The 26,283-nt window shown below is 48.0% G+C and overlaps 12 protein-coding genes across 12 annotated transcripts; 6 read left to right on the top strand and 6 right to left on the bottom strand.

Annotated features, from left to right (window-relative positions):
* Positions 1-344: 344 nt before the first annotated feature.
* On the bottom strand, positions 345-2,849 carry BHQ10_004247 (uncharacterized protein; the record flags this gene model as incomplete). Its single annotated transcript, XM_040876592.1, has 5 exons — positions 345-1,340; positions 1,403-2,375; positions 2,431-2,536; positions 2,643-2,723; positions 2,786-2,849. 5 exons carry the CDS (start codon positions 2,847-2,849, stop codon positions 345-347), a joined length of 2,220 nt encoding a protein of 739 aa, XP_040732751.1.
* An 809-nt stretch (positions 2,850-3,658) lies between these two features.
* Positions 3,659-4,721, top strand: BHQ10_004246 (uncharacterized protein; the record flags this gene model as incomplete). The annotated part of the gene is made up of 4 exons (XM_040876591.1): positions 3,659-3,665; positions 3,728-4,377; positions 4,432-4,485; positions 4,536-4,721. 4 exons carry the CDS (start codon positions 3,659-3,661, stop codon positions 4,719-4,721), a joined length of 897 nt encoding a protein of 298 aa, XP_040732750.1.
* Positions 4,722-5,574: 853 nt separating this feature from the next.
* Positions 5,575-8,109, top strand: BHQ10_004245 (uncharacterized protein; the record flags this gene model as incomplete). The annotated part of the gene is made up of 3 exons (XM_040876590.1): positions 5,575-5,961; positions 6,142-6,380; positions 6,438-8,109. The coding sequence occupies 3 exons, from the start codon at positions 5,575-5,577 to the stop codon at positions 8,107-8,109; spliced, it is 2,298 nt and encodes a 765-aa protein (XP_040732749.1).
* Positions 8,110-8,268: 159 nt separating this feature from the next.
* On the bottom strand, positions 8,269-11,140 carry BHQ10_004244 (uncharacterized protein; the record flags this gene model as incomplete). Its single annotated transcript, XM_040876589.1, has 5 exons — positions 8,269-9,650; positions 9,696-9,948; positions 10,192-10,232; positions 10,282-10,600; positions 10,649-11,140. The coding sequence occupies 5 exons, from the start codon at positions 11,138-11,140 to the stop codon at positions 8,269-8,271; spliced, it is 2,487 nt and encodes an 828-aa protein (XP_040732748.1).
* A 286-nt stretch (positions 11,141-11,426) lies between these two features.
* Positions 11,427-13,125, top strand: BHQ10_004243 (uncharacterized protein; the record flags this gene model as incomplete). Its single annotated transcript, XM_040876588.1, has 4 exons — positions 11,427-11,651; positions 11,708-12,732; positions 12,780-12,827; positions 12,882-13,125. 4 exons carry the CDS (start codon positions 11,427-11,429, stop codon positions 13,123-13,125), a joined length of 1,542 nt encoding a protein of 513 aa, XP_040732747.1.
* A 71-nt stretch (positions 13,126-13,196) lies between these two features.
* BHQ10_004242 (uncharacterized protein) lies at positions 13,197-13,998 on the bottom strand (the record flags this gene model as incomplete). Its single annotated transcript, XM_040876587.1, has 2 exons — positions 13,197-13,595; positions 13,666-13,998. The coding sequence occupies 2 exons, from the start codon at positions 13,996-13,998 to the stop codon at positions 13,197-13,199; spliced, it is 732 nt and encodes a 243-aa protein (XP_040732746.1).
* Positions 13,999-14,599: 601 nt separating this feature from the next.
* BHQ10_004241 (uncharacterized protein) lies at positions 14,600-15,643 on the bottom strand (the record flags this gene model as incomplete). Its single annotated transcript, XM_040876586.1, has 1 exon — positions 14,600-15,643. One exon carries the CDS (start codon positions 15,641-15,643, stop codon positions 14,600-14,602), a length of 1,044 nt encoding a protein of 347 aa, XP_040732745.1.
* Positions 15,644-16,115: 472 nt separating this feature from the next.
* BHQ10_004240 (uncharacterized protein) lies at positions 16,116-18,826 on the bottom strand (the record flags this gene model as incomplete). The annotated part of the gene is made up of 3 exons (XM_040876585.1): positions 16,116-16,386; positions 16,437-18,666; positions 18,718-18,826. The coding sequence occupies 3 exons, from the start codon at positions 18,824-18,826 to the stop codon at positions 16,116-16,118; spliced, it is 2,610 nt and encodes an 869-aa protein (XP_040732744.1).
* A 642-nt stretch (positions 18,827-19,468) lies between these two features.
* Positions 19,469-20,935, top strand: BHQ10_004239 (uncharacterized protein; the record flags this gene model as incomplete). The annotated part of the gene is made up of 1 exon (XM_040876583.1): positions 19,469-20,935. One exon carries the CDS (start codon positions 19,469-19,471, stop codon positions 20,933-20,935), a length of 1,467 nt encoding a protein of 488 aa, XP_040732743.1.
* A 95-nt stretch (positions 20,936-21,030) lies between these two features.
* BHQ10_004238 (uncharacterized protein) lies at positions 21,031-22,500 on the top strand (the record flags this gene model as incomplete). The annotated part of the gene is made up of 5 exons (XM_040876582.1): positions 21,031-21,339; positions 21,455-21,612; positions 21,669-21,731; positions 21,793-22,190; positions 22,238-22,500. 5 exons carry the CDS (start codon positions 21,031-21,033, stop codon positions 22,498-22,500), a joined length of 1,191 nt encoding a protein of 396 aa, XP_040732742.1.
* A 315-nt stretch (positions 22,501-22,815) lies between these two features.
* On the bottom strand, positions 22,816-23,916 carry BHQ10_004237 (uncharacterized protein; the record flags this gene model as incomplete). The annotated part of the gene is made up of 1 exon (XM_040876581.1): positions 22,816-23,916. One exon carries the CDS (start codon positions 23,914-23,916, stop codon positions 22,816-22,818), a length of 1,101 nt encoding a protein of 366 aa, XP_040732741.1.
* Positions 23,917-25,152: 1,236 nt separating this feature from the next.
* BHQ10_004236 (uncharacterized protein) lies at positions 25,153-26,192 on the top strand (the record flags this gene model as incomplete). Its single annotated transcript, XM_040876580.1, has 3 exons — positions 25,153-25,336; positions 25,386-25,867; positions 25,935-26,192. The coding sequence occupies 3 exons, from the start codon at positions 25,153-25,155 to the stop codon at positions 26,190-26,192; spliced, it is 924 nt and encodes a 307-aa protein (XP_040732740.1).
* Between the last annotated feature and the right edge of the window lie 91 nt (positions 26,193-26,283).

The raw sequence follows: 26,283 nt of genomic DNA, 5'->3' as shown, positions 1-26,283 counted from the left end.
AATATGTAGATAGTACTAGCAAGCAGATGAAGTCATTGTATCAATCAAACTGTCTACCTATCCCTCTCAGCTCATCAAATCATGAGTTACATCGTAAATAATTGTATCATCATGTATCATCATCCCCTTTCATGTTTTTCTCGTTTCGATCTCCTAACATGTATGAATATGACCAATAGTATATGGTCGTGGGTTTGCATCTTTCACTTGAAATGAGAAGGCGTAAAGTCGATTATGAAATAAGACAGACAAAGAAATGTTTCCCCAGTACCGAACGATTTTATAACAGCAAGAAAAGAAAAAGGTATGCAAGTATGAAAGAGAAAAAAAGGGGGGCGTGGAAATTATCCAATAATCTCCTCCGTCTCTTCAATAATCTCTTCCACAATCTCCTCAACAACCGTATCGGCAGGCTCGCCCTCCGCCTTGGTGGCGACGCCCTTGGGTGTATCAGCGAAAACTTCCTCATCTTCAGGCAGACCAGCATCCTCCTTCTCCTCAGCGAGGAGCTCCTTCTCCCTCCGGGCCCAGGCCAACCATTCATTGAGCACGCGCTTACGTTTCTCAACGACGGCTGTATTGGCAATGTCGACGGCGTACTTGTCTTCCTCGTCAAATTCCTTGGAATATTCACGCAGGTTCTTGCGCACCTGTTTCTGCTCCTCTTTGCTCAACAAGGTAGGTGGTCGGGGTCTCCAGAGGAACTGCTTGAATTTCTCTGTCGGGTGTTCAGCAAGCGTCTCGCCGGAGAAAGTGTGAATATTCCAGCCGTTTTCCATGGAGTGAGTCCACACACTGGCGCTGCTGACCACGTAGCGGCCCGTGGGGTCCCAGTCAATGTCTGTGACGCCGTAGTGCTCTGCGGTCTTGAGAAGCATAACGTTGGCGTTCAAGTCCTTCTCTGCCTCGGGCTTTTCACCTTCAAAGTCCATGTCCCAGAAATCGAGATCGAAGCTGGATTGTGAGTGCACAGTGGCGACGACCACGAATCGTCCCTTGGGCGACCAGTAGATACCGTTGCTAGTCTTGCGCTCGATGGTTCGCACAAGTCGGAAGTTACCAATACCGGGGCCCTTGACTTTCTCTGGCGCGAAGAAAGAGACGGATGTCTTGGGGGCTGTGGCTGCTCCGGCGACGGCCTCGCCAGATGTGATCACTACGAATCGGTCACCCTTAGGCTCCCATGCAAAGTTGATTACTGTGTCCTTCAAGCTGTCCACAACTTCGACGGGGACGCCCTTCTCCTTGATACGAAAGATCTCCAAGTTTGTGGCCATGCTCTTCTTGCTCTTGCTGTGTCGGTCAACCTTGACACAGAGGAAGGCTGCTTGTGATTGCCACTGCAGAGGATTAGTATCACAATAGGAAAAATATAGAGGGGGTATAAGAATAAGGTACTGACGTGAAGTTTGACATCTGAAACCAAGAACAAATTTCGGGTACGAACAATCTCCTTCGATGGAACACTCATCAATCCAACCTTGGCCGGGTTGCTGCCAATTTCAGGGGTCCAATAAGAAAGCAGTTGCTCATGGCGCTTGACACCCTCACGAACCACTGTAGCAGGTGCCCATTCAAAGTCCACAATGCCATCAATCTTGACAGAAGTCTTGTCCAGCAAGTTCATACGCGGCGCTTCGTAGATGGAAATCGATTGTCCTGGAAGCATGCGAGCAACGTAATTCTCATCGGCAGACCATTTGAATGCAGGCCATTGAATTTTCTTCTTGGGTGCAGCCGCATCGCCCTCAGGTCCGGCGAGGTCATGTGCCACGAAAGATCGCAAAGGTTTTCCAGTCTCAATATCCCAAATAACAATGTGCTTTCCATCTTCATCAATAGTAAGAGGACCTGCCTGTCCCTCCTCGACTTGAATAGGTCGCGCCGACCAGGTTGTGATGTACTTTTCGTTAGGGGAGTATTCGATGAGCTGAACAAAAGGATGAGGAAGTTGTTTTTGCTTGGAGAAGGAAGCTCCACCCCAAAGTTGAACACCCTGAGGGTGCATCGAAGCCAAGTATGTTCCAAGCGGCGACCATTGCACGAAAAGCTGTGTCCAGTGCGGGCGATCAACAACGTTCTCCGGCTCTTCCCTCTTCATGTTCCAGAAAACACCGACTTTGTCGCCGCGGAAAAGAGCAAATTGGTCTCGAGCATTTGGGTCACCGAGCCATGATCGCAAGTGTTCTTTCTCCTGGAAAGGTGGGATTTCGGGTGCAGTGTATTCCTCGTCGATGCGTCCTTCACGGCCATAGCGCTCGATATCGGTAAGCTTGTTGACTAGAAGGGTGTGTTTTTTGTCAAGGGCAACGCCGTGAAGTGACTTGACGGCTGCTGATGCTTGTTCTGGAGTCTCGTATTCAACAAAGGCGTATCTATCAAAGTCAGTCCCTCGCTTTGCTTCTGTTTTTGCAGATTCCTCCCGCTTACCCTTCGGACTTGGCCTCAGCATTTATGGGCATAAAAAAATCAACCACGCGACCAACACCAGCCAGTTTTTTTGAAACATATTTCACTAGTTTGTCCTTGTTGTCCTCTGGAAAAATCGTCAGTATGATTGTTACTCTCTCCACCTCGCCTTCCAACGCGACAGCCATCTTGACATTCATTCCACCTCACCGCAAATTGGGGTCGCAGCTCACCTGGCACAACCGGAAGACCATCGAGAACGACGAATGCATCGTAACCTGATTCGAGTCGGACTTCGAACTGTTCGTGGAGATCTATTCAGCCTGTTAGCCCGCTGCGGAGGGGTAAGCCAACCGGGGAAATTTTAATTTTTTACCGTCAAAGTTGATATCTTCAACGTCGAACTCGTCCTCAGAGAGGTTGTCGAAGCTGGGAGCCATGCTGGGCAGACTGAAAGGTGAGTATCAGTTTGAAAAGGCCCTAGTGCTCGGTGTAGCGAGTTGCGCGCTCTACAGAAATGTTCGTCGACCTCTTTTGGCTGGATCTTTGCCTTTGGTCTTGCACAGCGGATTAACTAATTCTGTGTGTGCTGCTTAGTCACCCTCCCGAGGCGGAGAACCACAAAGACAAACAAGACAAACATCGACTACGCTATACCGTATGATCTGCTGGCCAGCAAGGACCTTGAATACGTACAAAATATTCCACTATCCACATGTAGCACTAATATACAATTCAATTACAAAGGTATGATTTGGTTTCCATTTGTAAAGTGCCAGCAAAAGTCACGTGCCCTCTCGTCTGCTCGCGGCTGCGGCTCCTCGGCCAATCACGCACGGCAAGCATGTAGAAAGCGAGTGACATGTCAGTGAGCTTCCCATCGGATGTTCCTGCAGCTTATTTCTTCTTGTAGAACTCGCCGCCAGAAAATCCTCCGCATATATCATAACCTTCTCTTCTTGGATTCTTTCCCATCCCTTTCATTCTGCTACGCATTGGTCATCCACCCAACCGTCAAGGATCTTTGTTGCTGTCTTAGCTCCATCTTTTATCCATGCCCCACCCATCGCCCGAAGCGCCGGTCTCTCATCTACATCAACATAAGAATAAGTAACGCCTTGTCATTCTCTCCAGCAACTCAAACTCTTGTTTTTTGGGAATGCTTGGTTGTCAAGATTGCAATTGAATCGACTCTTTTTTGTTCTCAATTTTTGGATTGCTACGCCGACACAGGCTGTCAGCGCTCAACATGTCGCGTAAGTGGAACTAAGATCATTGCGGCAGTTGAATAGAGTCATTAACCGGCCTTTTGGTACAGTCTCTGACGAGCAGCGCGCTTCTTTCACGAAAGTAATTGATTCGATTCTTGCTGCGAGCGACATCAACACCATCTCCTCCAAACGAATCCGACAGGGTCTCCAAGCTACTGTCAACTATGACCTCAATGACTACAAGGTGGGATTGACTCTCCAATTCACCATTATGATTCGCGCGGTTGCTAATATCGAGCAGGCGCCCGTGAAGGACCTCATAATGCAGCGATTTGACCTGTTCATGAACAAGAACAACGAACCATCGACCCCCTCGGACGACGCTATCCCATCGACAGAGACCGCTAACGGTCACGGACACAGCTCACATAAACAAGAGAAGCATATCACGCCTCCGCCATCTTCGTCGTCACCGCAGAGAAAACGCGAAGCAGAAAGTATGGCTTCAGATGACACTGAGCCGAAGAAGCGACGGCCCGACCCTGACGTGGATGCGGATGCGGAATTCGCCGCGAAATTACAGGCGGAGGAGAACAAACGTGCTCGGCCAACACGAGGCAGTGCTACGCGCAAGACTGCACCGTCTAAAAAGAAGTCAAAATCTAAGACGTCAAAGAAAGTGAAGGCTGAAGATGACTCGGATCTGGAGTCCACTTCAGAGACCAAGAAAGAAGTCAATCGTTCTGGTGGATTTCATGTAAGTCAAATATCAGAACTATCCGCCTATGCAGTAATTTTACTTATGGACCAGAAACCTCTCAATCTCTCTCCTGCTCTGTCGGAACTTTTGGGTGGTGAAGTTGCGGTGAGCTCCATGTCAAATTCTGTAAGGTGAATATTTACTGATCTAAACAGCTGTCCCGTCCACAAACTGTGAAAAGAGTCTGGGAGTATATCAAAGCCAACGAACTACAAGACCCGTCAGACCGCCGACAGATTCGATGCGATGATCGAATGCGACTTGTCTTCAAACAAGATCGCGTTCACATGTTTACCATGACTAAGATACTGAATCAGAATCTCTACGATCCTGGAGAGTAGTTTTGATACCCGAAAAGTTTACTCTGAGCTCATCACTTCCATGTCCCTCCCTCCTCAGCGCTCAGTCGCAATTCTGCTCAGATACCTGACACTACGTGCAGTATTCTATCACGAGCATGAAATTACTTGGGATCACATCAAAGATGCATTTACGCCAGTTCGAATCTCTCAGACATCTCATTCCATACTACCGCGCTGCACGATCTTCATCGACCGCGTCGACTCGTACCTTTTCATATTTGCAATTGCTCTTGGCGATCTCATTGGCGAGCTCCTTCTATGTGTTCATGATTTATTTTGGTGATTGCATGATTGATCTCATATTAGCGTTCGTATAGTATATCCATATTTTGCCTCGCTCAGTGGGAGTTGATTGGTTCATATTACAAACGGTTTCTATTTAGCATTATGAATTTATTGACATTTTCACATTGTAGCATCTATCTGGATGTAACAAGCTAAGCCGGTGGTCATGTAGAGTAATCATGAGTCATGATGTCAGCAATGAGCCACTGCAATATCAGAGTTGCTTGTGATAGCAGCCAATCCGTTGAAGGGAGTACCTACATATGTACGTAAATTGCACTGCCTCTTGAATGACGAAAGTGATCAAAAAGAAAGCAAAGAGCTCAGGAGTGGACGCTGCTGTGGCGTTCTAGAAGCTAAGAAGGAAAGGCCCGCCGCTGCTCCCACTAAATAAAATAAAAAAGTGGGCAATTCGACATCACTTACTTCTTCTATTTCAAGCCACCACTGCCTACATCTTGCACATTCCCTCGCTTACGCTGAACACTGTCAACATATTTATAGAATATTCAGATCTACGGCACCTCCACCGTCCTACATCGCACATATGGCCGACAACAATCAATCTGCGGGGCCACAAAACAATCCCGCTGGCGGCGAACGCGGCGGTCGACGACGAGGAGGCGGACGCGGAGGAGCTTCTCACAACCCAAATCGCACAGATCACCGCCGAAACGAAGGACACATTGAAGGTAGCGAACCCAGAAACTCCCGCGGTCGAAGTGGCAGAAGAGGACGAGGCCGTGGCGGCAACGAGCGCAACAACCCACCGCCAACCGCAACCTATGGAGGTGGTGGGCAACCACCCGGTGAAAGCCCTGATGGACCAGGCACCTCCGGTGACCACCCGACTGGAGATGCCATAAAGGGGGAGGGTGAAGCGACTGGCAAGCAGTTGGTTACAGCGGCCACGGACGAGCCTGACGACGGCGAAGTATGCTTTATTTGCGCTTCGACTGTTGAGCACACATCCGTGGCTCCGTGTAATCATAGGACTTGCCATATTTGTGCGCTCAGGTTGAGGGCTTTGTATAAGAATAAAGCCTGTGCGCATTGTCGGGTATGTTGACTACAGGTCCCCAAGTTTTGACTCTGATCTAATTCGAATCTCTAGACTGAATCGCCGTTTGTGATATTCACGGATGATCCTAATAAACGTTTCGAGGACTTTACGAGCACCGATTTATCTCGGACTGATACTAACTTGGGTATCAAATATGAAAAAGACGAGATTTACGAAGATACTGTTATTCTGTTGCGCTACAATTGTCCGGATAAGGATTGCGATGTTGCATGCATGGGGTGGCCGGATTTGCATCGTCACGTCAAGAGTAAGCATGGAAGATCTATGTGGTATGTCCTTCTTTCTTTATCAAGATTGATAAGACCCAGTATAGCTGATTTATAAAGTGATCTGTGTACTCGGAATAAAAAGGTCTTTACACACGAGCACGAGCTGTTCACTATCGCGCAACTTCGCAAGCACGAAAAGTTTGGAGATGATACACCCGGCGCTATTGACCAGAGTGGATTTAAAGGCCACCCTGAATGTGAATTCTGTCACGAGCGCTTCTACGGGGATGACGAGTTGTATGCCCACTGCAGAGACAAGCACGAGCGATGTCACATCTGTGACCGACAGCCTGGCAATCGCCAGCACCAATACTATATCAACTATGATGCTCTCGAGGAGCACTTCCAGAGAGACCACTTTTTGTGTCTGGATAAGGAGTGCTTAGAGAAGAAATTCGTCGTTTTTGAGAGTCAGATGGATCTCAAAGCTCACCAATTGGAAGCACATCCCAATGGACTTTCCAAAGATGCTCGGCGCGATGCCCGTACAGTAGACATATCTACATTCGATTACCGAGCACCCTATCAACCAGGACGACGAGGCCGTGGCGGCCGAGATGGCCGAGATGGGCGAGAAGGACGTGGCGCTGGAAGAGGTCGCGATCCCAATGCAGATTCACTTCCTCTCTCAAGCGCCCAACCAATGCGAAGAGACGAATTAGCCTACCAACGCCAGATGGCCATTCAAAGCGCGCAATCCGTCTCTACTCGAAGCTTCGGTGGACAACTCACCGCGCGCGAGCCTGCGCCTACCCCCGCTCCTCGTTCCCCAGCTGGACCCCTACCCGGTCAAACCACCACCGCAGGCCCTCGTACTCCTGCAGCCCCCGTGAACGCCATGGAGAACCTAAACCTAAACAACACCGCAAATATGGCCTCCCTCTCCCCTCAAGACCAAGCCCGCCGCCTCCGCCACGCTGCCGTCGTTGAGCGCGCATCCAACCTCCTCGAAAACGACGCCTCCAAAATCTCCGAATTTCGCACCAAAGTCTCCAACTACCGCACCTCCCTCATAACCGCCACCGATCTCATCGACTCCTTCTTCTCGATGTTTGACACCCCAACCTCAGAACTAGGCAAACTAATCAAGGAACTTGCCGAAATCTACGAAGACGACTCTAAAAAGTCCTCTTTACTTTCAGCATGGAATAACTGGCGCGCCATCAACGAGGATTATCCCGCCTTACCAGGCCCACCAGGCATCCTCCCAGGACTTTCGTCCGGCACAACCGGCTCCGGCGGAAAACGCGTCCTGCGCCTCAAATCGTCTACAGCGCAATCGTCGCGCTCTGCGGTTGGTCGCGCCGGTAGTCTTTCTAGTGCGAGTAGTAGCACAAACCCATTCCCGCCACTTTCCGCGCCAACAGCGGCCAAACGTGCAGTTGCCAATGCGCCCGTCTGGACTAGTACGCCGCCTACCAGGCCCTCTGTGACGACCACATCATCATACGCGCGCCCTGCACCTCGCGCATCAACGGGTCCCGCGCCTCGAACGGCAGATCGAAACGCGTTTCCGGCTCTTCCTGCAGCTCCCAAACCGAATACGTTAATGGCCGGCTTGACGCGCGGGACGGTGCGATGGGATGATCGTCGGGGTCCGGCGCCGGCAGCTTGGGGTACTGAGACGTCGACGTCTGGTGCTTCGACGCCCGGAGAGGGTGATGAGACTGTTGGAGGGAAGAAAGGGAAGGGGAAGAAGGGGAAACAGATTTTGTTCCAGTTTGGATAGACGGCTCCCTATACATGCATAGATGATGGATGTTGATACGACATAGAAGATGTTTCATTATGAGTACATAGAATTCACAGCAAGCATTTCGAGCACCTCGAATCAGTTTCCGAGTACTCCCGATACGATACATAATACCTAGTACATATGATATATTTATCACATATTCCACATTTCCTCCTCAGTGTTCTGTTCACTAACCAAATCCACATCTTCGGTGGACAACCTCTTCTCGTAGTCCTCGACTGGCTCAAAGGAGTCCTCGTCCGATTTTGATTCTTGCTCCTGGTCATCTAAAGCACCATCATCCACAGGGTCCATATCATCTCCTATTTCCAATGCCGCCAATTTCATCGCAAAGTCATCCTGTAGTCTTTTCAGCCACTGCCGCAACTCTTCTCCATCTATGGTTCCGTTATGTGCCTGCAGCAGTTGCTCTCGTAACTGTAGAACTAAATTTCTCTTTCTAGATGTCCTCAGTGCTTTTGAAGTGGTGGCACCATCTTCGGCGATTTTGTATAGATGCATTGAAACCCGTTGCGCAATGTCTAGGACTTGCGGCGGGAATGGCAGGAATTTTGCAAGAGCAAGACCGTAGAACTTCTCTTGTACATGACCTTCTTGAACTTTGTACAACATAGTCATCTTGCTACTTTCCTGGGAAAGCTCCACGGATAGGGACAGATTGACCACGCCGCTTCGCTCGGACATTATGCGCGCAAGATCACGAAAGTGGGTGGCAAACCATACTAAGGCGTGGCTGTCCAGGAGAGCTTCTGCAATTGCTATTGCTATCGCTAGTCCATCAGTAGTGCTTGTTCCGCGACCCAGTTCGTCCACAATGACGAGACTTCGTCCGTCTACGTTGCGGAGGATGTAGGAAATCTCGCGCATTTCGACAGCGAACGTTGAAACACTCGCATTGATCTCATCAACGGTGGCTGCTCTTGCAAACAGCTGATGTATGATTGGAAACGACGCATAATCGGCGGGCACAAAACATCCTATGTGAGCCATTATCGCCATAAGGGCAATTGATCGGATGTAAGTGGACTTTCCGCTCATGTTACATCCAGTGATAATCTGGAAGCGTGATTGTTGCGCTGCGTAAGTGTCGTTGGGTACGAGTTTATCTTTAAGTATCTTTTCATGCAGTGGATGGCGGCCAGACTTGATAGCCAGGACATCTGTTATCTCAGGCCGCACATACTCCTGTATGGTCACTAGATGTGCAAAAGCTGATAGCATGTCGAGCGTAGCTATTGCCTCACTGATTTTGAACAGGTCGGGAACACCCTCGCAAATCTTTTCGAGCAGTTCCTGAACGGCTTGATCGCTCATACTAATGACTTCATAATGTGAGTCCAAGATTCTCTGGTTGAGTTTAACAAGGTCCAGTGTTTGGCATTCAATGCGGTCTCGCCGTTTGACTACATTAATAAACTCGTCTGGAAGTACTCCTTCTAGTTCGAAAGCTGACAAGCTGATGTAGTAGCTCCGTGAGGTGTCGTATTTGAGTTCCAAGGTAAGATTGTGTCTCTCTATTCAACATTAGCAGAAAGCCTCGGCATTGGCACATTACCTACCGGAAAGAACAGAAACAAACTCGGCAGCATCAGCATTAGATTCCTTGTATGCCTGGCGAGCAACGTCGAGTAAACTATTCACACCTGTCTGGCTTTTGATCAGCTTGGTCACTGAATAATTCGCGTTTCTCACTTTGATTGCGTATGTCCTTTGGTTTCGAAGATCAAGAGGCTTCCTCTGATAGACCACGTCGTCGTTGAGAGTCTCATCAATGGCATTTTTGATAGATTGGTAATTGCTCGTTGCGCACGCCTAGTTCCATTAGCTTGATCTTTAACTGTAGAGTGATAGTCAAACATCTTTGATCTTCAGGAGAAGACTACTGTTTGCCCCTGCTAATGCTTCGTATATAGGCAGGATCGAATAAACATAAGACTTTAGCATAATGACATAATTGACTGATTGTTCCACATGAGAGATGGAAGGTCTGACGGGTTTCAATGTAATCTTGGCTGTTAGTTTCGCTATTCACCACACACATGTCCATAAGCTTACTGATGTCAGAACTTTGTCGGCGTCAATGAAATTCTTCAATGCTAGAAATACTTAGCGTTGCTATTCAAACCATGGAAATACTGAATTAACCCTCTCTGATGGCGAAGAACATGTCTTCTATTGTACTCAATTCCTCAACAGCATCGTGGCGAGCAGCTATCCTTTCCTGCTCAGTAGGCGGTTGTAGTATATTAGTCCGCAATAGCCGCGAACCCATCGGAGTCAGGGTTTCGTTCAAGAGGCCGAACAAACAATCCCGTGATTTGGCGTTTTGAAGATTTTGAATCAATTCTAGAGATGCTGTGGTAGAGAGGTCGATCATTATCGAGCCCTGGGAGGCTTCAAATTTGATGCGAAGGGAATGAAATGTGAAGGTCAAGTCAAGTTGGAGCTCGATATACTTCAGGACCTAAGCAGATCAGGTCACTTCATGCAAGAATACAGGAATGTAGTGTACCGCTGCAAGACAACAAGCTGCAAAATAGTGGCTCTCCAAGGATCCCCTGATTGACTCCAACTCCTCTGGAAAAGCAAGCTTGTCAACGTATTCCTGGCTTGCCCTATCCGACCAGTACCGGCGGCCAATTGAACTGATGATAAGATCTGGTATGTTGTGTTGAATGGTGTCGTATAGCATTGTTTGACGTGCACTTGGCGTGTTCATAAACAAAAGCTCCGTGGGCTCGAAAACGGCTAGCTTGTTGATCGCTCTCGCATAAGAGTTACTATCGCAGATCTGACAGAGTACTGCTTCAGACGTGGACAGGTTGACGAATGCTAGTCCAACCGTTGGCGAGACCCCACGAGACTCACTAATAGCGCAGATGACTTCCTGAGACACTATGCTCGTACCAGAAGTCGTAGGTCTAGTACCAGTGTAGGTGCGCTGACTGAAGCCTGGTCGAGGTCTCATCTCGCTAGGAGGAACGTCAGTGAGAAGCGACGACATTTTGGTAACTGAGCGAAGTGTGGAATGTAGTTTATCGAGCGAGGAGGAAAACATAGATGAAGAAGAAACAGGCTGGTAGAAAAAAAATGTACGTGGAAAGTGCCAGCTTCCCGTTTAGGAAGGCACGCTGCGATAAGATAAGGGTTATCCAAATTGGGTTAGTGCGGGAAAATGTCCGAAATTTCTATCTCACTGCAACTCTTAGCATGGACGGTAGCACCTCCAACAACAACAACGACAATACGTCGCTTTGGCAATTGTTGTCTGTTTGGACTGATCTGACGAGATGGCGACCCTCTTACCCCCTCCGAGCAAGAAACAAAAACGAGAAATCGCCGACAGGGCTCGCGAACAACAAGAAATCGAAGTTATTCCTCGAACTCTTGGCAGCGTTGTGCTTCAATTTATCGATGAGTCTACCGGAACGCCCACCAAGGGTGAAATCAAGGTCCCTGTTGCAAATACTAGCGTGCGAGAGCTTGAGACCATACTCAACACCATTTTGAACAATGTAATGGGCTCCTTACACTATTATATGTTTTCAGAGCGCTAATGGTGTCTTAAAAGACGGAACATGATCGAGTGCCATATAGGTTTGCCTACAAATCCGAACAGGAAGATGGACCGACGGTCGATATCCTCTCCGATCTATACGACGCATTGATCAAACCCGGCTTGAAAACTACTGAAGATGTCATACGCCTCCATTACACCCCGCAAGCTGTTTTCAAAGTGAAGGCAGTCTCAAGATGCTCCGCCGCAATAGCTGGACATGGTTCTGCAATCTTGGCTATAGCGTTTTCTCCCGTTTCGTCGTCGACTATGGTGACAGGCAGCGGCGACAATACCGCTAGGATATTTGACTGCGATACCGGTACACCGATCGAAACTTTGAAAGGACACACAGATTGGGTTTTGGCAGTATCATTTTCACCAAATGGGCAAATGATAGCTACAGGAAGTAAAGATAAATCTGTGCGACTTTGGTCTTCAAACAAGGGAAAGCCATTGGGTACACTCAAGGGTCATAGTCGATGGATCAACAGTTTATCGTGGGAACCATACCATACACAAGAGGACGGCCGACCGCGCCTGGCGTCTGCGTCCAAGGATACAACAGTTAGGATATGGGATGTTGTCAATAAAAGAATTGAAATGGTTCTAAGCCATAAGGACTCCGTGACTTGTGTGCGTTGGGGCGGTATCGGGAAGATCTATACTGCGTCTTTGGACAAGACTGTTCGAGTTTGGTCTGCTAAAGACGGTACTTTGATTACCGCGCTAAATGCTCATACACATCGTGTCAATCATCTCGCTCTTTCGACTGACTTTGTGTTACGAACTGCTTTCCACGATCATACGCATAAGATTCCCGAAACAGAAGCTGAGAAGGTGGAGGTAGCGAAGAAGCGGTTCGAGAAGGCTGCTACTGTTCAGGGCAAAATCACGGAGAGGCTTGTATCAGCCAGTGACGATTTTACGATGTACCTTTGGGACCCAGAGAGCTCGACGAAACCTGTTGCAAGGATGTTGGGTCATCAGAAGGCAGTGAATCACGTCACATTTTCTCCTGATGGGGCTTATATTGCAAGGTATGCTATACTATCGAGACCCTTTGAGTTTTGCTAATATATTGCAGCGCTGCATTTGATAATCACGTCAAGCTCTGGAATGCTCGAGACGGAAAGTGAGTTTTCCATTTTTTCTTTCGTGCGATTGACCACAAGCTGACAGACTATAGATTCATCAACACCCTTCGAGGCCATGTAGCAGCAGTCTATCAATGCTGCTTCTCGGCAGACTCAAGGCTACTCGTTAGCTCATCTCAAGATAGCACACTCAAGATATTTGATGTTCGCACAGGGAAGCTAGTCATGGATCTACCGGGCCATGAGGATCAAGTCTTTGCTGTAGACTGGTCACCAGATGGGGAACGAGTGGGCAGTGGAGGTGCGGACAAAAAAGTTAGAATATGGCGACATTGATGGTTTACACTAGTATATATGATGAGATACCCAATATACTCGGAATATGAGATTATGCAGTCCACCAACGGTTACAGCAAATGCAAAACCACAAAGACAAGCATTAACCAAACACCAACCCCATCCACCTCTAACCCAACACCCAGAGAGATCACCGGCTCAACATTCACCTTGAAATACTCATTATGTTCTCCAACCACATTCCCCGGCGGCCAATACTCGCACACCAAAAACCATCCCACCGCTTTCCCATCTCCATTTCTTCCATCATCAAGATTCGCCGAACAATCCGCAACACCACACCCAACATCCGTCGTAGCCTTCCACACTAACTGCGTGAAATGGCCCGTCTTTTCACTAAACCCGGTAGGAGGGGAATACTTGTACTGTTCGCTTTCGATGGCCCAGGCATCGATTGCGGATGTGACGTTTGTGTAGCCTTCGGCGAGGTTTTCGCCGTAGGGGCCGCCCTTTATAATTTCGCTGTTAGTTTTGTCCATGAATATGGTCACTTGAACAGTCGGGGGCGAATTTTCATACTGAATGTTTCCAATTACATGGCTCAGCCCATTGTTTGGCGTATGTCGCCAGCGTATCGTTCCATATCAGAGCACTGGCGTTGTGTTGTCGGCGATAGTAGTTGGTTTGATTGAGGATGTCATTTTCAAAAACTGCGGAATTCGTGTATGAGGGGGATACAGGTACAGCAGAAGGTGTTACCGTGACTGTGACTATGATGACAGTGCCTGCACGTTTCTCGAGTATTGGTATTGTTGGTGTTGGGGGGAGTCGAGTCAGGGCTTGTATGTCCTGGCTGGATACGAGCTCGAGTAGTGTATATAGAAGCAGAATGTAGGATGAAAGACGTCGCATTATTTTGTTCTATATAAACTGCACAGGTTTCGATTTATCTAGACTTCATTTTAATAGAAGACTCAAGAGGTATGTGATAGCATATCAGATGGAGCTTGGAGTATGATAGTCAACATTGTTCCGGATCATCCCCAGACTATAAACAGGTATATTAAAGATTTTGCTATAAATAAATCCAATATTAAATATAAACAGAATAGACTTTAGTTCAAGTAAAGAACCTTGAAAAATCGCGGTAGCGGATGATTGGCTGCTAGGTGATGTTGAAACGTTTCAGTAGGCGCTGAGATGGCACGCAGTTGCCCTAACCTACCAAACACTTTGATAAGTCTATGTCTCCAACATCGATTGAAACATCTGAATATTGACTCGGTATTCATATTTGAACGGAAATTCTTGTCTATCAGGGCTCTCGTTGGAATGTATTTGTACCATCTGCCCCGCACCTAAGAAGTGAATGGCGATATAGATGGAGATCAATGCATGTACATAGTTGCTTATGTATCTGTTCTGATACTCTAGACTCATGTATATGGACGAGGCTAGAGGTGAAGTGATACAAGGAGCGAGCTCGCCTCAGCTCCCTTTTTGGGCATACAAATCAAGCCTTTTCCAGCAAACGCTCAACACTCTTCACTGTATCCTCAACACTTTCCTTCAATGTCCTAAAATTGAGTCCCAACTCATTCACAGACTTCGAGTTATCGACCTTATACGGCGGTCCCCCTTCCGGATATCTCCCCAACTTCAACGCCTCGCCCGTCGGTAACTGATCCTTGTATTTAGGGAACGACTCGCTGATAATATCAACCAATTCGACATTACTAAATGGATCAGCAGCCACAAAGTAACGTTGACCGGCCGCCGCATCCTTCTCAATAGCCAATACATGCGCCAACGCAACATCTCGCACATCAACCCAAAACAGACTGCCCGTCGGCGGACACTTCTCTTTGACTTTCCCCGTAATAAACTCCACAAATCGCACATTGGACGTATTCATGCCTTCCACCGAACTAGTATTCGCAGCAACAGGCCCAAAGATGAGTGGCGGGKTAATCGCCGTCAACGCAAAGCCCGGTTTCTCCTTTTCCACAAACTCCCACGCCGCCTTTTCCGCAAGGGCCTTTGAGGTGCGATATCCGGATTGACCAGCCGCATTCTCAGGCTCAAGGGCAGTCTCCCATGTCACGGGATTCCAATCCTTTTCGCTATACGTCGATCCAGTAGGTTTATTAGGATTGTTATACATAGACGCAAAACTAGACGTAATCACCACCCTTTTCACTGATGGGGCATATTTCTTAATTGATTGCAGTACGCCCACTGTTCCATTCACGGCAGGGTCAAGCATATCCCTCTTCACATCATCGATACGATAATGGAACGGGGAAGCGGTGTGAATGACCGCATCTAGGGCCGGATTCTGTTGCACGGCGTCGTCAAAGGCATCCAACTGTGCAATGTCGCGTACAATGGCGAACTCGAGTTGAGAGGCAGGGATGTGTGGTCGGTCGAGGCGCATTTGTTGCGCTTTTTCGGTGGAGCGTACCGTTGTGACGACTGAGTAGCCGCGAGCAAGTAGAGTGTCGACTACAGTGCCGCCGAGGAAGCCGCTGCCGCCTGTGACGAGGACGCGAGGCATGATGATGATTCTATTAGTGGATTAATTTGTAGTGAAATTTTCGATGATTTACAAGAAAGTGAACGAAGAGGGGATCTCGCCTACTTATACATCCTCCCAACGCGGGGCCATTTTTATCAAGTATCTCCGCCAATATCGCCGTAAACCCCGCTCAAACCCTATCTACTCTCGAACAATAATAGCATCTACGCATGTAGTGGGAAAACAACATATTGAAGCTAAATGCTGACATGCTGTTGGCTGCTGATAGGATAAACTAGAAATGGAACTAATGACATCATTGACTAGTGTATATGCGGATATAGCACATAAGCGGAAATTACGCAGGGTTATTCAGCGAAGAATACTGCTTAGCAATCAGATCAACATGGATGGAATCATATCCAATCACGTCTAGGACATATGTTATATGCGGAAATATGTATATATACATGCGGCATTAGCCATCGTCATCAACATCAACATCATCAAATCACATCACATTACATTCCAGCCCGTACATGGCTCGCTCAACGTCGCGGCGAACCTGGAACCAATCTGCTCGCCGTTCTGCAAATTCATAGACCTCTTCGGCACGGAAAATACCGTAAAATCGGTCATTATCGGCAATGACGGATGCGAGCTCTTTGGCGTCGGATGGGTCAACCAGGTAGATCTGTGAGAGCTCTCGGAGCGCTTTGAAGTAGAGTAGAAGTTCGTTATTTTTGAGGTTCTGGACGAACTTGAAATAATGGTTCATATCACTGTCTTGATCAGTACTTTCCCCGTAGAGATTCAGAGTGAAGATACATACCTGATCAGTTTGAGTGACCCGTCGACGCTGATCCGTTGCCGTTTGAGATGCTTGCAAATGGCTGCAAAAAGCCTGAGCCCGACTTCTTGATTGAACACATCAAGTGTACTTTTATCCGTGCTGCCAATAAGCATGGAAGTATGCGACGAAACGACATCAATCACACCGACCGCTGCATCACTGACACCAATATCGGGTACTTTTCGCCCAGCGTCAATGTCGGCTTCCGGGTTATAATCAGTTGTCAACTGTTTCGTGGCGAGAATATAGTCTACTTCCTCCATGAGCACATCGATGCCCTTATTCAAGCCAGATGCCACACATTCATCGAGTCTTTGCTCGAATTTCTTCTTGCCTTTTGCCGCCGGGTCAAGAAAGTCACTGCGATCGATGAGTTTCGCGCCAATAAGTTCTTGTTCGTAGAAGACATCCATCATTTGTAAAATAAGATCGCCGACGTTCACAAGTTCCAAGAACGTCACTAGAGGTTCTACCCCATTCCTGTCTCGTTCACCCTGTTCGCGCGGTCGATAGTTTGATAAATGGTCAACAGCTTTGCTCATTCCTCTAATGACATGCCGATGACCGAGGATTTCAAGTAAGGAAATAAATATACCCTCGCATTGTTGTTTGGCGGTATTCCCCCAATCGCCTCCCAGCTTAACAAATTGTATTGTGCGTTCAAGACTGGTCTTTGCCGCATGAACTAAGCCAAGAGCAACCTCTATGCTAAACAATGATTTGATGCCTTCTAATCTTGTATTCATCAAGGCGGCCTTTGCAGCCAACTCATCGGATGGTGCCTCGGACAAGGACAAGGTAGCAGGGACTGGAGACACCGTCGAGAATCTTGCTGTACTCTTGTTATGTACCGCTGCGTTGTCGGCTTCGGAAATATCTCCACCATCTTTGTGAGACTTGTTGAAGCTCGGTAGAGGTAGAATGGTAACTGGCATCATGAGCACTTTTTTGAAAGACGTCAGGAAATCGTTCTTGGCAGCTTGTCGATTCACATTGGACATGAGAAACGATTCTGTAGATGCCGCTTGTTCGGATAATTGTCGATCCCAATCATCGACGGTGGCATCACAGCCTTTACGGAAGAAGTCGAGCTCTTCCGCGAGGTAAAGATCTAAATGAGGCTCAAATATTTGGGCCATGGCACGGGTTATCGTGTTTTCCTTGCTCACACCAGGCGCCAGAGGTATTTTCAAATCTGTGAAAAGATTCAAACATTGTGCGAATGTGCCAGAAACAGCTTTGAGATAACTTTCGATGTTGCTTCGATGTAATTCGTCAAAGAGGCTTGTCAGAAAAGGTGATAAAACGCTGACGCTTGCTTTGTCGAGAAAAGGCATTGTTACCTCTAGATCTTTTGGAAATGCGCCGTTGATGGCCTCGATTTCTTCGTTGAAGGCAACTCCGAATCGTGTGAAAAATGCTTGTGTATGCTCCACTTTAACTTCCAAAGTCTCTGGATCTATACAGTCTGAAACTCTACCGAGCTCACCCTTTCGTGTGATGATATGATTGTGGTGAAGGAAAAAATCGATGGCAGACTGTCCGCCATTGAGATACCACAAGACGTGGGCATATTTTCGCATTTCGCCGTTAATGTCAGATGCCTCGTATGCATTGCGAAACTCGCGAATCGCAGCCGTCTCAAACAGCTGTATTGCTTCCTGAAGACGTATTTCGCGATGAGCCCATCCGTCCGAGGTGTCGCTTTCAGCAAATTTCAAAATCTGAGCGAGCATTTTAGCCTGGCTTTCTGGGTCGGTATATCGTTTGAAAACCAAGCTGTCTGTAGATCCTCCACTCGTTGCGATGTCATTATACAATGGTGCCAACGCGGCATGGACCCGGCCATATTCCTGGCGTGCCTTTCCACGTATCGATTTGATATGCCGCAAAATGTCAAGCGTCTCGTCCTCTTGAACCGAACCTTCAGCCTCTTTTGTTGCACCTGATGATGTGGGTATAGTATCGAACCCGTCTGCTGGTTTTTTGTGAGCGCTTGATCGTCGTCTCCCGTATACAGCTGCAGGAATTGTAGGTGTTGCGGTTTCTGCATGCTGCCTAGCTTCTTCTTCATTCCAGCAACCTATCCGTTTTAACCTTGTAACCCATCTCGCATCCTCATATACCATTTCGCGCATGCGTTTCGAGGTTTGGGCGACACGTACGAGATCAACCGGATCGACATAATCGAGGACCTGCGACATTAATTCTTTCCTCTATTAGCTATACAGCAGATGCCGGCTCACGAGACACGACATACCTGCAGGTAAAACGGGAACAATAATCTCCATAGAAGCCATTTTGAGAGACGCCAGAACATCTCTGCGCGGTGGCCCGCGAGATGCGGGTGGCTTTTTAGGTTTTGACATTGTGCCAACGATTTGGAGTGAAGGAGAGGGGTCGTTTAGCGATATACTGCCATCTATGTTGGCTTCAGCTATGGAGCGGGATAGTTGAGGCTGCCATTGAACAGCACGGAATGGTGGAGAAGCTATCTCATAACGGTCTGATCCCTTTATATCGGCTGACGCATCTGTTATCGCGTAAAATATACTAGAGACGACAGTGACACCAGAAACGAGGTTGTCATCACTGAGGTTACACTGTTGTGGTGGTTGTCTCCCTGACGAAGCAAACAGTGGTATACGTAATCAGCTCTTTGTGGCGCATGTAACCACATAACATGTATGTTTCTGTGGCGCGGCTCCGATAAGTCCGGGCTGCGATAAGTCGATAAGAAATCGGGCCAGAAATATTTCGACTTCGTCTATAACTCAACCTCGAACTGTGTACAACGCCTTTCTTTTCGTCTTCTGTCGCTCATTGTATTATTACTTCTCTTCTTCTTACTGTCTTTATTGCCATTTTATATTTAATCATTATATGCACTTCAATCGCTGCTACAATTTTGTCCTTTCTGTTCCTGTACACTAATCGAGGATGTATGGTAGCAACATTCTGCGTCCTTGAGATCACCTATATCAACATCGACTGCGACCAATCACAAGGATATGGCCTTTCATATCCATGCCGGAGGTGCTGCAAGTCACCCATTACTGGACCCTTGTTCCAACGGCCTTCTTTTGGCTAAACAAGTCGTGTCTCGTTTCTCCGAACTAGATATCACTCAAATTGGGTCTCTTGTTGCCATTGCCGGATTATTACCGACTGCTTGGAGGTTTTTACGGCGTGCCTGGGATGAGACTTACAGCTGGGTACGACAATCTCTTCTCGCTTCAGTCACGGTACCTGGAGGCGACCCTCTGAATCGGAGCGTCGTGGAATGGATCCTCGCAAATCGACCTAGAAATTATCGATACTTTACTGGACTCACAGAAGTCGGGAATTCCGGCATTGATCGGGCCGCAGCACTGAAGAAAACTCGACACCCTGTCCGCTATTTACCTCATTGGGATACCAAATGGCTCTGGTACAATGGGAATGCATTTCTTGTGGTACGCTCCAGTGACAGTAGTATCTCCATGTCAAATCCAGGCTATGATGGTATTGGGGGAGAAGAACTTACGATAAGCTGCTTCGGCTGGTCTGCAGACCCTGTGAAGGAATTTATAAAGGCTTGTCGAGACTATTCCGAGATGCAGACTCAATTCTTCGTTATTATATATTCACGGGATCGATACGGGCTTGCCTGGCAGCCTAAAGCTCGCAAGCCGATTCGCTTACTGGAAACTGTCCATTTCGATAATCAGCTGAAGCAGGATCTACTTGCAGATATTCGAAATTATTTGGATCCCAAGACTCAGCGGCGTTATCAGACACGAAGCATGCCTTATCGCAGAGGATATCTCTTCTATGGGCCACCTGGAACTGGAAAATCGTCTCTATCGCTCGCTATTGCGGGTGAATTTGGTCTTGACCTCTACGAAGTGAAGATTCCCAGTGTTGCTACCGATGCCGATTTAGAGCAGATGTTTCAAGATATCCCACCGAGATGTGTAGTCCTACTCGAAGATATTGATGCCGTATGGACAGACCGCTCGGCAGCATCAAAACCCGTGCAAGAAGGACAGCCAATGCAGAATTGCACTTTATCCGGACTGTTGAATGTTCTAGATGGCGTTGGTTCACAGGAAGGCCGTATTGTCATCATGACCACTAATAGACCAGAGGCATTGGACAGTGCACTGACCCGACCAGGTCGCATTGATATGAAGGTTTATCTGGGCAATATCACTCGGCAATCTAGCAGGGAGATGTTCCTGCGCATGTTCTCACCTGACCTAGGCTTTAAGACTCTGGTAGACATGGACGAACTGCAAGAACTTGCCACCGATTTTGCTTGCCAGATACCGGATGACAAGATTACTCCGTCTGCTTTACAGGGTTTCTTCCAGCATCATTTAGACAGCCCTTATGACGCTGCCTCTTTGATTGGTGGATGGGTCAAGGAAGAACTTGCAAAGAGATCGGATAGGGAATTTGAGGTTATACCAGCCACACACATAGAGGGTGTTTAACTTATATCACTTATATCAATGTATAACATGTAAATATAATCATTCAATACAGCACAATCAATTAGTGTATCTATCATGTCAAGAGCATTAATAAGATGAAGGGAGAGACGAGTTCGGGTGTTTTCGTAAGGCGACTAGAGCCGTCCGCTCGACCAATCAGCGCGCACGTAATCAGCGAAAGCAAATTCCATCCCGAGCTCCGACCGTCCAACTTGGAACTTCACCTCGCAAGCCATCATAGGCCATCTCTCCAATTCCTCTCCCCTCCACTCCAGGGCCCCTACGCTTCTTTCTCTGTATACACATCGGAGGGCTCCAGCAATCACGCAACAATGCTGGCTCGTTCGCTTCTTCGTGCTGCGCCTGCGCGGGCCACTGCACKCCAGAGCCTTCGTCAGAACTCGGTACGCACACCACCCCATCCGTCGTCGTGATAGCCATTGGATCGTCTATGAGGCTGCAATGGCTTTCTGTCATTTGTTATGGGTTATTGGAATGGATTACTAACGATTGATGCAGCGAGCCTCCTCCACATCCTTCGGTGCTGAGAACGCGAGCTCTCCGTTCTATCTGACTGCGACCGCTACCGTTGCAACCGCTGCCACCATCGCAACCACCGCCTGGTACTACCACTTGTACGGCCAGCAGGCGTTTGCCATGACCCCTGCTGAGGAGGGGTGAGTTATACAAGTGTAGGAGATTACTGGATACGATTGGCTGACAACCTCGGCAGATTGCACGCAACTCAGTACCCTTGGGAACATGCCAAATGGAACAAGACCTTCGACCACCAAGCGTATGTTCCATCTCAGCGACCCTCGAAGAGTCTACTCAATACTGACAACTGACGTGGTTAGTCTCCGCCGTGGTTTCCAGGTCTACCGTGAAGTCTGCGCCAGCTGCCACTCGCTCACCCGTGTGCCATGGCGTGACTTTGTCGGTGTCATGCACACCGTTGACGAAATGAAGGCCATGGCCGAGGAACAAGAATACGACACAGAGCCCAATGACGAGGGCGAAATCGAGAAGCGTCCCGGAAAGCTTTCTGACTACATGCCCGCTCCCTACAAGAACGACGAGGCCGCTCGTGCTGCCAACAACGGTGCTCTTCCTCCCGATCTCAGCTTGATTGTCAAGGCCCGTCACGGTGGCTGCAACTATATCTTCTCTCTTCTTACCGGTTACCCTGATGAGCCCCCTGCGGGTGCTTCTGTCCAGGAGGGCTTGAATTTCAACCCCTACTTCCCCGGTACCGGTATGTATGCCCACTCTGTGTCGATATTACTTGCTGATTTTCCGTAGGTATTGCTATGGCTCSTGTTCTCTTTGACGGCCTGGTCGAATACGAAGACGGCACTCCCGCCACCACCTCCCAAATGGCCAAGGACGTTGTCGAGTTCTTGAACTGGGCCGCTGAGCCCGAAATGGACGACCGCAAGAAGATGGGTATGAAGGCTCTTGCTCTTTCCGCCGGTTTGTTCGCCATCAGCGTGTGGGTCAAGCGATACAAGTGGGCTGCTATCAAGGCCAGAAAGATTGTCTATAACCCGCCCGTGCGCCGTTAGACGATTTCTTTATTCCCATGATGACGGCTTGCTTCTGTCTTGCTGTCATCGAAATATGTATCTGTACGTTTAGATGTTGTTATTTTTCTCTCGTTGGCTTTCTTATGGCGACAAACGAAAATCGCAAGACGGACGAAAAAAGAACAACGCCACTCTTCGCAGATATACCTTGGGGTGTGGACCTGTACTCCTTGTATACATAGACACAAAATTAGTTTGATCTGAGACCTTAGATAATTTCCTTTGTCTGTTTGCAATTCATTGTTCTTGATTATTTATTTACGTATATCCTGCCTACGTTACATCAGACTTAAGCTATGTATCATCAACACTCCTCTCTCCATCCCCCAGCACTTTCACACCTACTACATCATATACCATCCACATCAACTCGCGCATCGCATTGAACMCCGCCTGCAACCAAGCCGGTATAATTCCATCCTCATCCGCAAACAATTCCCCCAACACAATGAATATCTGTAACAACGGAATCAATATATATACTGCTATCCATTGTCCCACCTTTTGCCCCGAAGTCGTAACTCTATACGGCCTTATAGACGCCAAATACGCGCGATAATCATACGGAAAATTGAGCTCTTCTGCTCCATCCATTATCAATTTCAGATATCGCGCTGATGGCTGTGCATACGACGGGTCAGGCCTGACGACATGGCTCTTCGGTCCATGCGCTGATTTGGGCGGCGATAATAACGTATGCGCCATAAACGGTTTTCCAGACGGCGCGTCGGGCGTCGGGTCATTCGGGTTGTATTCGTTGTCGTCGTCAGCACCGGGAAATGGGAAACATTCAGTCACGATGTCCACGTAGCCGTTCCCGCCGCCTTCTGTCGCGATTATGTGTGCGTAGTCGGTTAGAGTGACTTCGTAGACGACGCCGATGAGGGGTTTGTGCCATTGGTCTTTGCGATAGCCACCATGTCCTTGATCCCCCGATTCGAGGTCGACATCTTCTGAGGTGTCGATTGTCGCCTTCTCATCAACCACATCCCGATACCGCTCCGTCGTCGTTTTAGACGCATCATTCCGATCCTTCGTGGTACTGCGGTACTGCGTCCCCGAGAAACAAGGCTCCAAGTACGGTATCCCAGCCAAATCGAACGTGAGCCTCAGCGCCGGCACGTACACATTGACCTGCGACAGCGGGTTAATCCCTCTGTCACCGCGGAATTTTTCGAAGGAGAGGTTTGAGCCGTATGCCAGATACAAAACTGTTTTTTCGAAATCTTTATCATCGTTATCTTCGAGATTTGAAGAAGGTTGTTGGTGGTGTTGAGACAGGATGGAGTGATATAGGTTCGGGTCTGCGTCTGTAGATGTCGGTTTGCGCGCGAGTTGGAGTCTGTCGGCGGGGGGAGGGGGGAGACGAGGGKGTTTTACTTCCGAGGGGTGCATGGTGATTGTCGACCAGTCGGTCATTTTATTAACTTGGAGTATACAAATATGTACAAATATGTACATTAGTTAAGAAGAGAGAGGTGTAGATGCTGTTGAAGTACGGAGATAACTGGGATGCTCTTATCGCCGTACGTCATTGGCTTGTTTGCAGCTCGGATGAACTGAGCCGAATGCTTCCTTCATGCCCCGGACCTGTAGATCTTCAAATGCTGTATGTAAAGTGTTGTTGATATAGGAATGGAAGTATGAGTTTGTGTGGATTGATGATCAAGATCATTCCTTCACTGAATTAACGCAATGTTGGACGTTCCACATGTATACGCTGATGATATAAAACCATCACATATCTTAAGTAGCCAGAGTCTACTGTAATCTACTCAAATTAAATTTTTTCTTGCGCATGGATATTGTATCTCGATCTTTATGAAGTTATGTTTAGTGTTGAGGTCATTCAGTCCATATTCATCCTCAGGAGTAGTGAAGGGTAGGGAAGTTCCATACACAAACACTTTTGAGGGCCGTCTGTTTCTGGGTGGCCTGTAGACAAACAAACCGACGCCGCTAGTAGCTCATAAGAAAGAACTCCTGGGCGTTTGCTCGAGTTTTTCAACTTTAGAACAATTCCCTAGTGCCCTCTTCTACCAAGAATCCTACAGGCATGTGAGAGACATGTCTTTTGATCCTGGGTGGTCGTTTGACAACTCCACTTGGGCTCCTCAGCCTTCTGGAACTGGAGTTCGTCAGCGAAATCAAATTGCTCCTTATCTTCTACAAAGTGCACACTCTCAATTGTTTCTGACCACACCTCCTACTCATACTGGACATCATCATCCAATTCATGAAACCCCTTACCCAGATCAGACCCAACACCCTCGTCCATTCCTGGCTAGACCTCCTCCACAATATCAGACTGGAGATTCTCATCTAGTCCAACCAGGACCTCTAGATCCTTTTCAAACCTTTCCCCCTCAATACGTTCTATCCGAAGCTCCTCATCTGTTCCAGGCAGCGCCTCCTCATCTATTGCAACCCCAATTTCTTCGTCTTCTTCAGACCCAGCCTCCTCTCTATCAAAGCGTGACTCAGAATGTGTTTTTAAATGGACCCTCTCCTCCTTTTCGACCTGGTACACAACGCAACCCAGTCGTTTTCATTCATTCCCCTCGTCAACGCGTCATTTCAGAAATAACCCCTCTCACAACTCCTTCCACGTCGTCCAGCGAATTACGCATCATGGATTCAGGAGAAAGCAGTCCTGAGAAGCAAAACAACCAGCAGACCCATGCTGAGCTGTTGCAAGCCTTTCAGAGCTTCAAGCCAGCGCGTGGTGGTGGTCCGTCAAAGACCCCTCAGCCACCCTCGACATCTAGGGCTCAGCGTTCTAGCACTCCCGCCCCTAATGCCGGTCAGGCCATGAGTAAGACCACTTCTCAGCTTCTTGATATATCCTACTCACAGTAATTTAGGAGCAGGAATGACTGCATTCGAGCAATCCCCCAGTACCGCACCATCCACTCAGGAGACTACAACTACAAGGACTCGCAAACGAACTCGCAAAACTCCATACACAGAGCAGACCGAAGAGAACGAGTCTAGCGAAAGTGAAACTTCATTGTTTCAAGTGTCCAAACGCCCTCGTCAGACCCCAGCAAAGACCTCACAGAAGCAAGTAGACGCGTCTACCACCAAGCAAGCCAGCATTAGTCCCATGCACCGCGTTGAAGTTCAGATTCATAACGGTCTTGCAAGTGTGAAACAAGCAAAGGACAGAAGTCGTCAGCACATCGAATCCAGGATTCAGCAAGAGCACGCTCGGGCTTCGATGACTCCAGAGATTGCAGCTAGTAGTATCGACGGCACTCAGTATCAGAATTCCGCTAACATTCTTGCGCCCCAAGGTGCACAGAGTAGCAATGCCTTTGCCACTCAGTTGCTCAACGAAAACCAGGTATATTTCCTCCGTTCTATGATCATCTGAATACGGTCTTCATGCCATATGCTGCCACCCAACTCAGAACCATAGACTAACCGTATCCCCTGTCCAGACATTCGCACAATTTCTCACTCAGAAAAACGGCATCTTCCTGCGTAGCGTCCCGCTTGCTGCAAGCTCACATCTAGAAGCGAAGCTCGCGAAAGTGACTGATGAGATGACTCGTTTACATAAGGAAAAAGTCGATGCTATCCGCTTGGAGTATGTGGCTGAGCTTCAGAGGGATATGAATGAGCGGCAGAAGGTCATTGATATGTTGTTGCAAAAGGCTGATGGTTGAACTGGAAGACTGCCGAGAATGAGAACTGTGTAAGGTAAAAGTTGGAATTGGTGGTAAAAGTTGTATGAGTATCTTCAGGTTTATGTATGTT

Source organism: Talaromyces amestolkiae, assembly GCF_001896365.1.
Source record: "Talaromyces amestolkiae strain CIB chromosome Unknown scaffold7.1, whole genome shotgun sequence".
NCBI classification, from domain to species: domain Eukaryota; kingdom Fungi; phylum Ascomycota; class Eurotiomycetes; order Eurotiales; family Trichocomaceae; genus Talaromyces; species Talaromyces amestolkiae.
The sequence above is the reverse complement of the archived record's forward strand: the minus strand, read 5'-3'. Positions and strand labels throughout refer to the sequence as shown.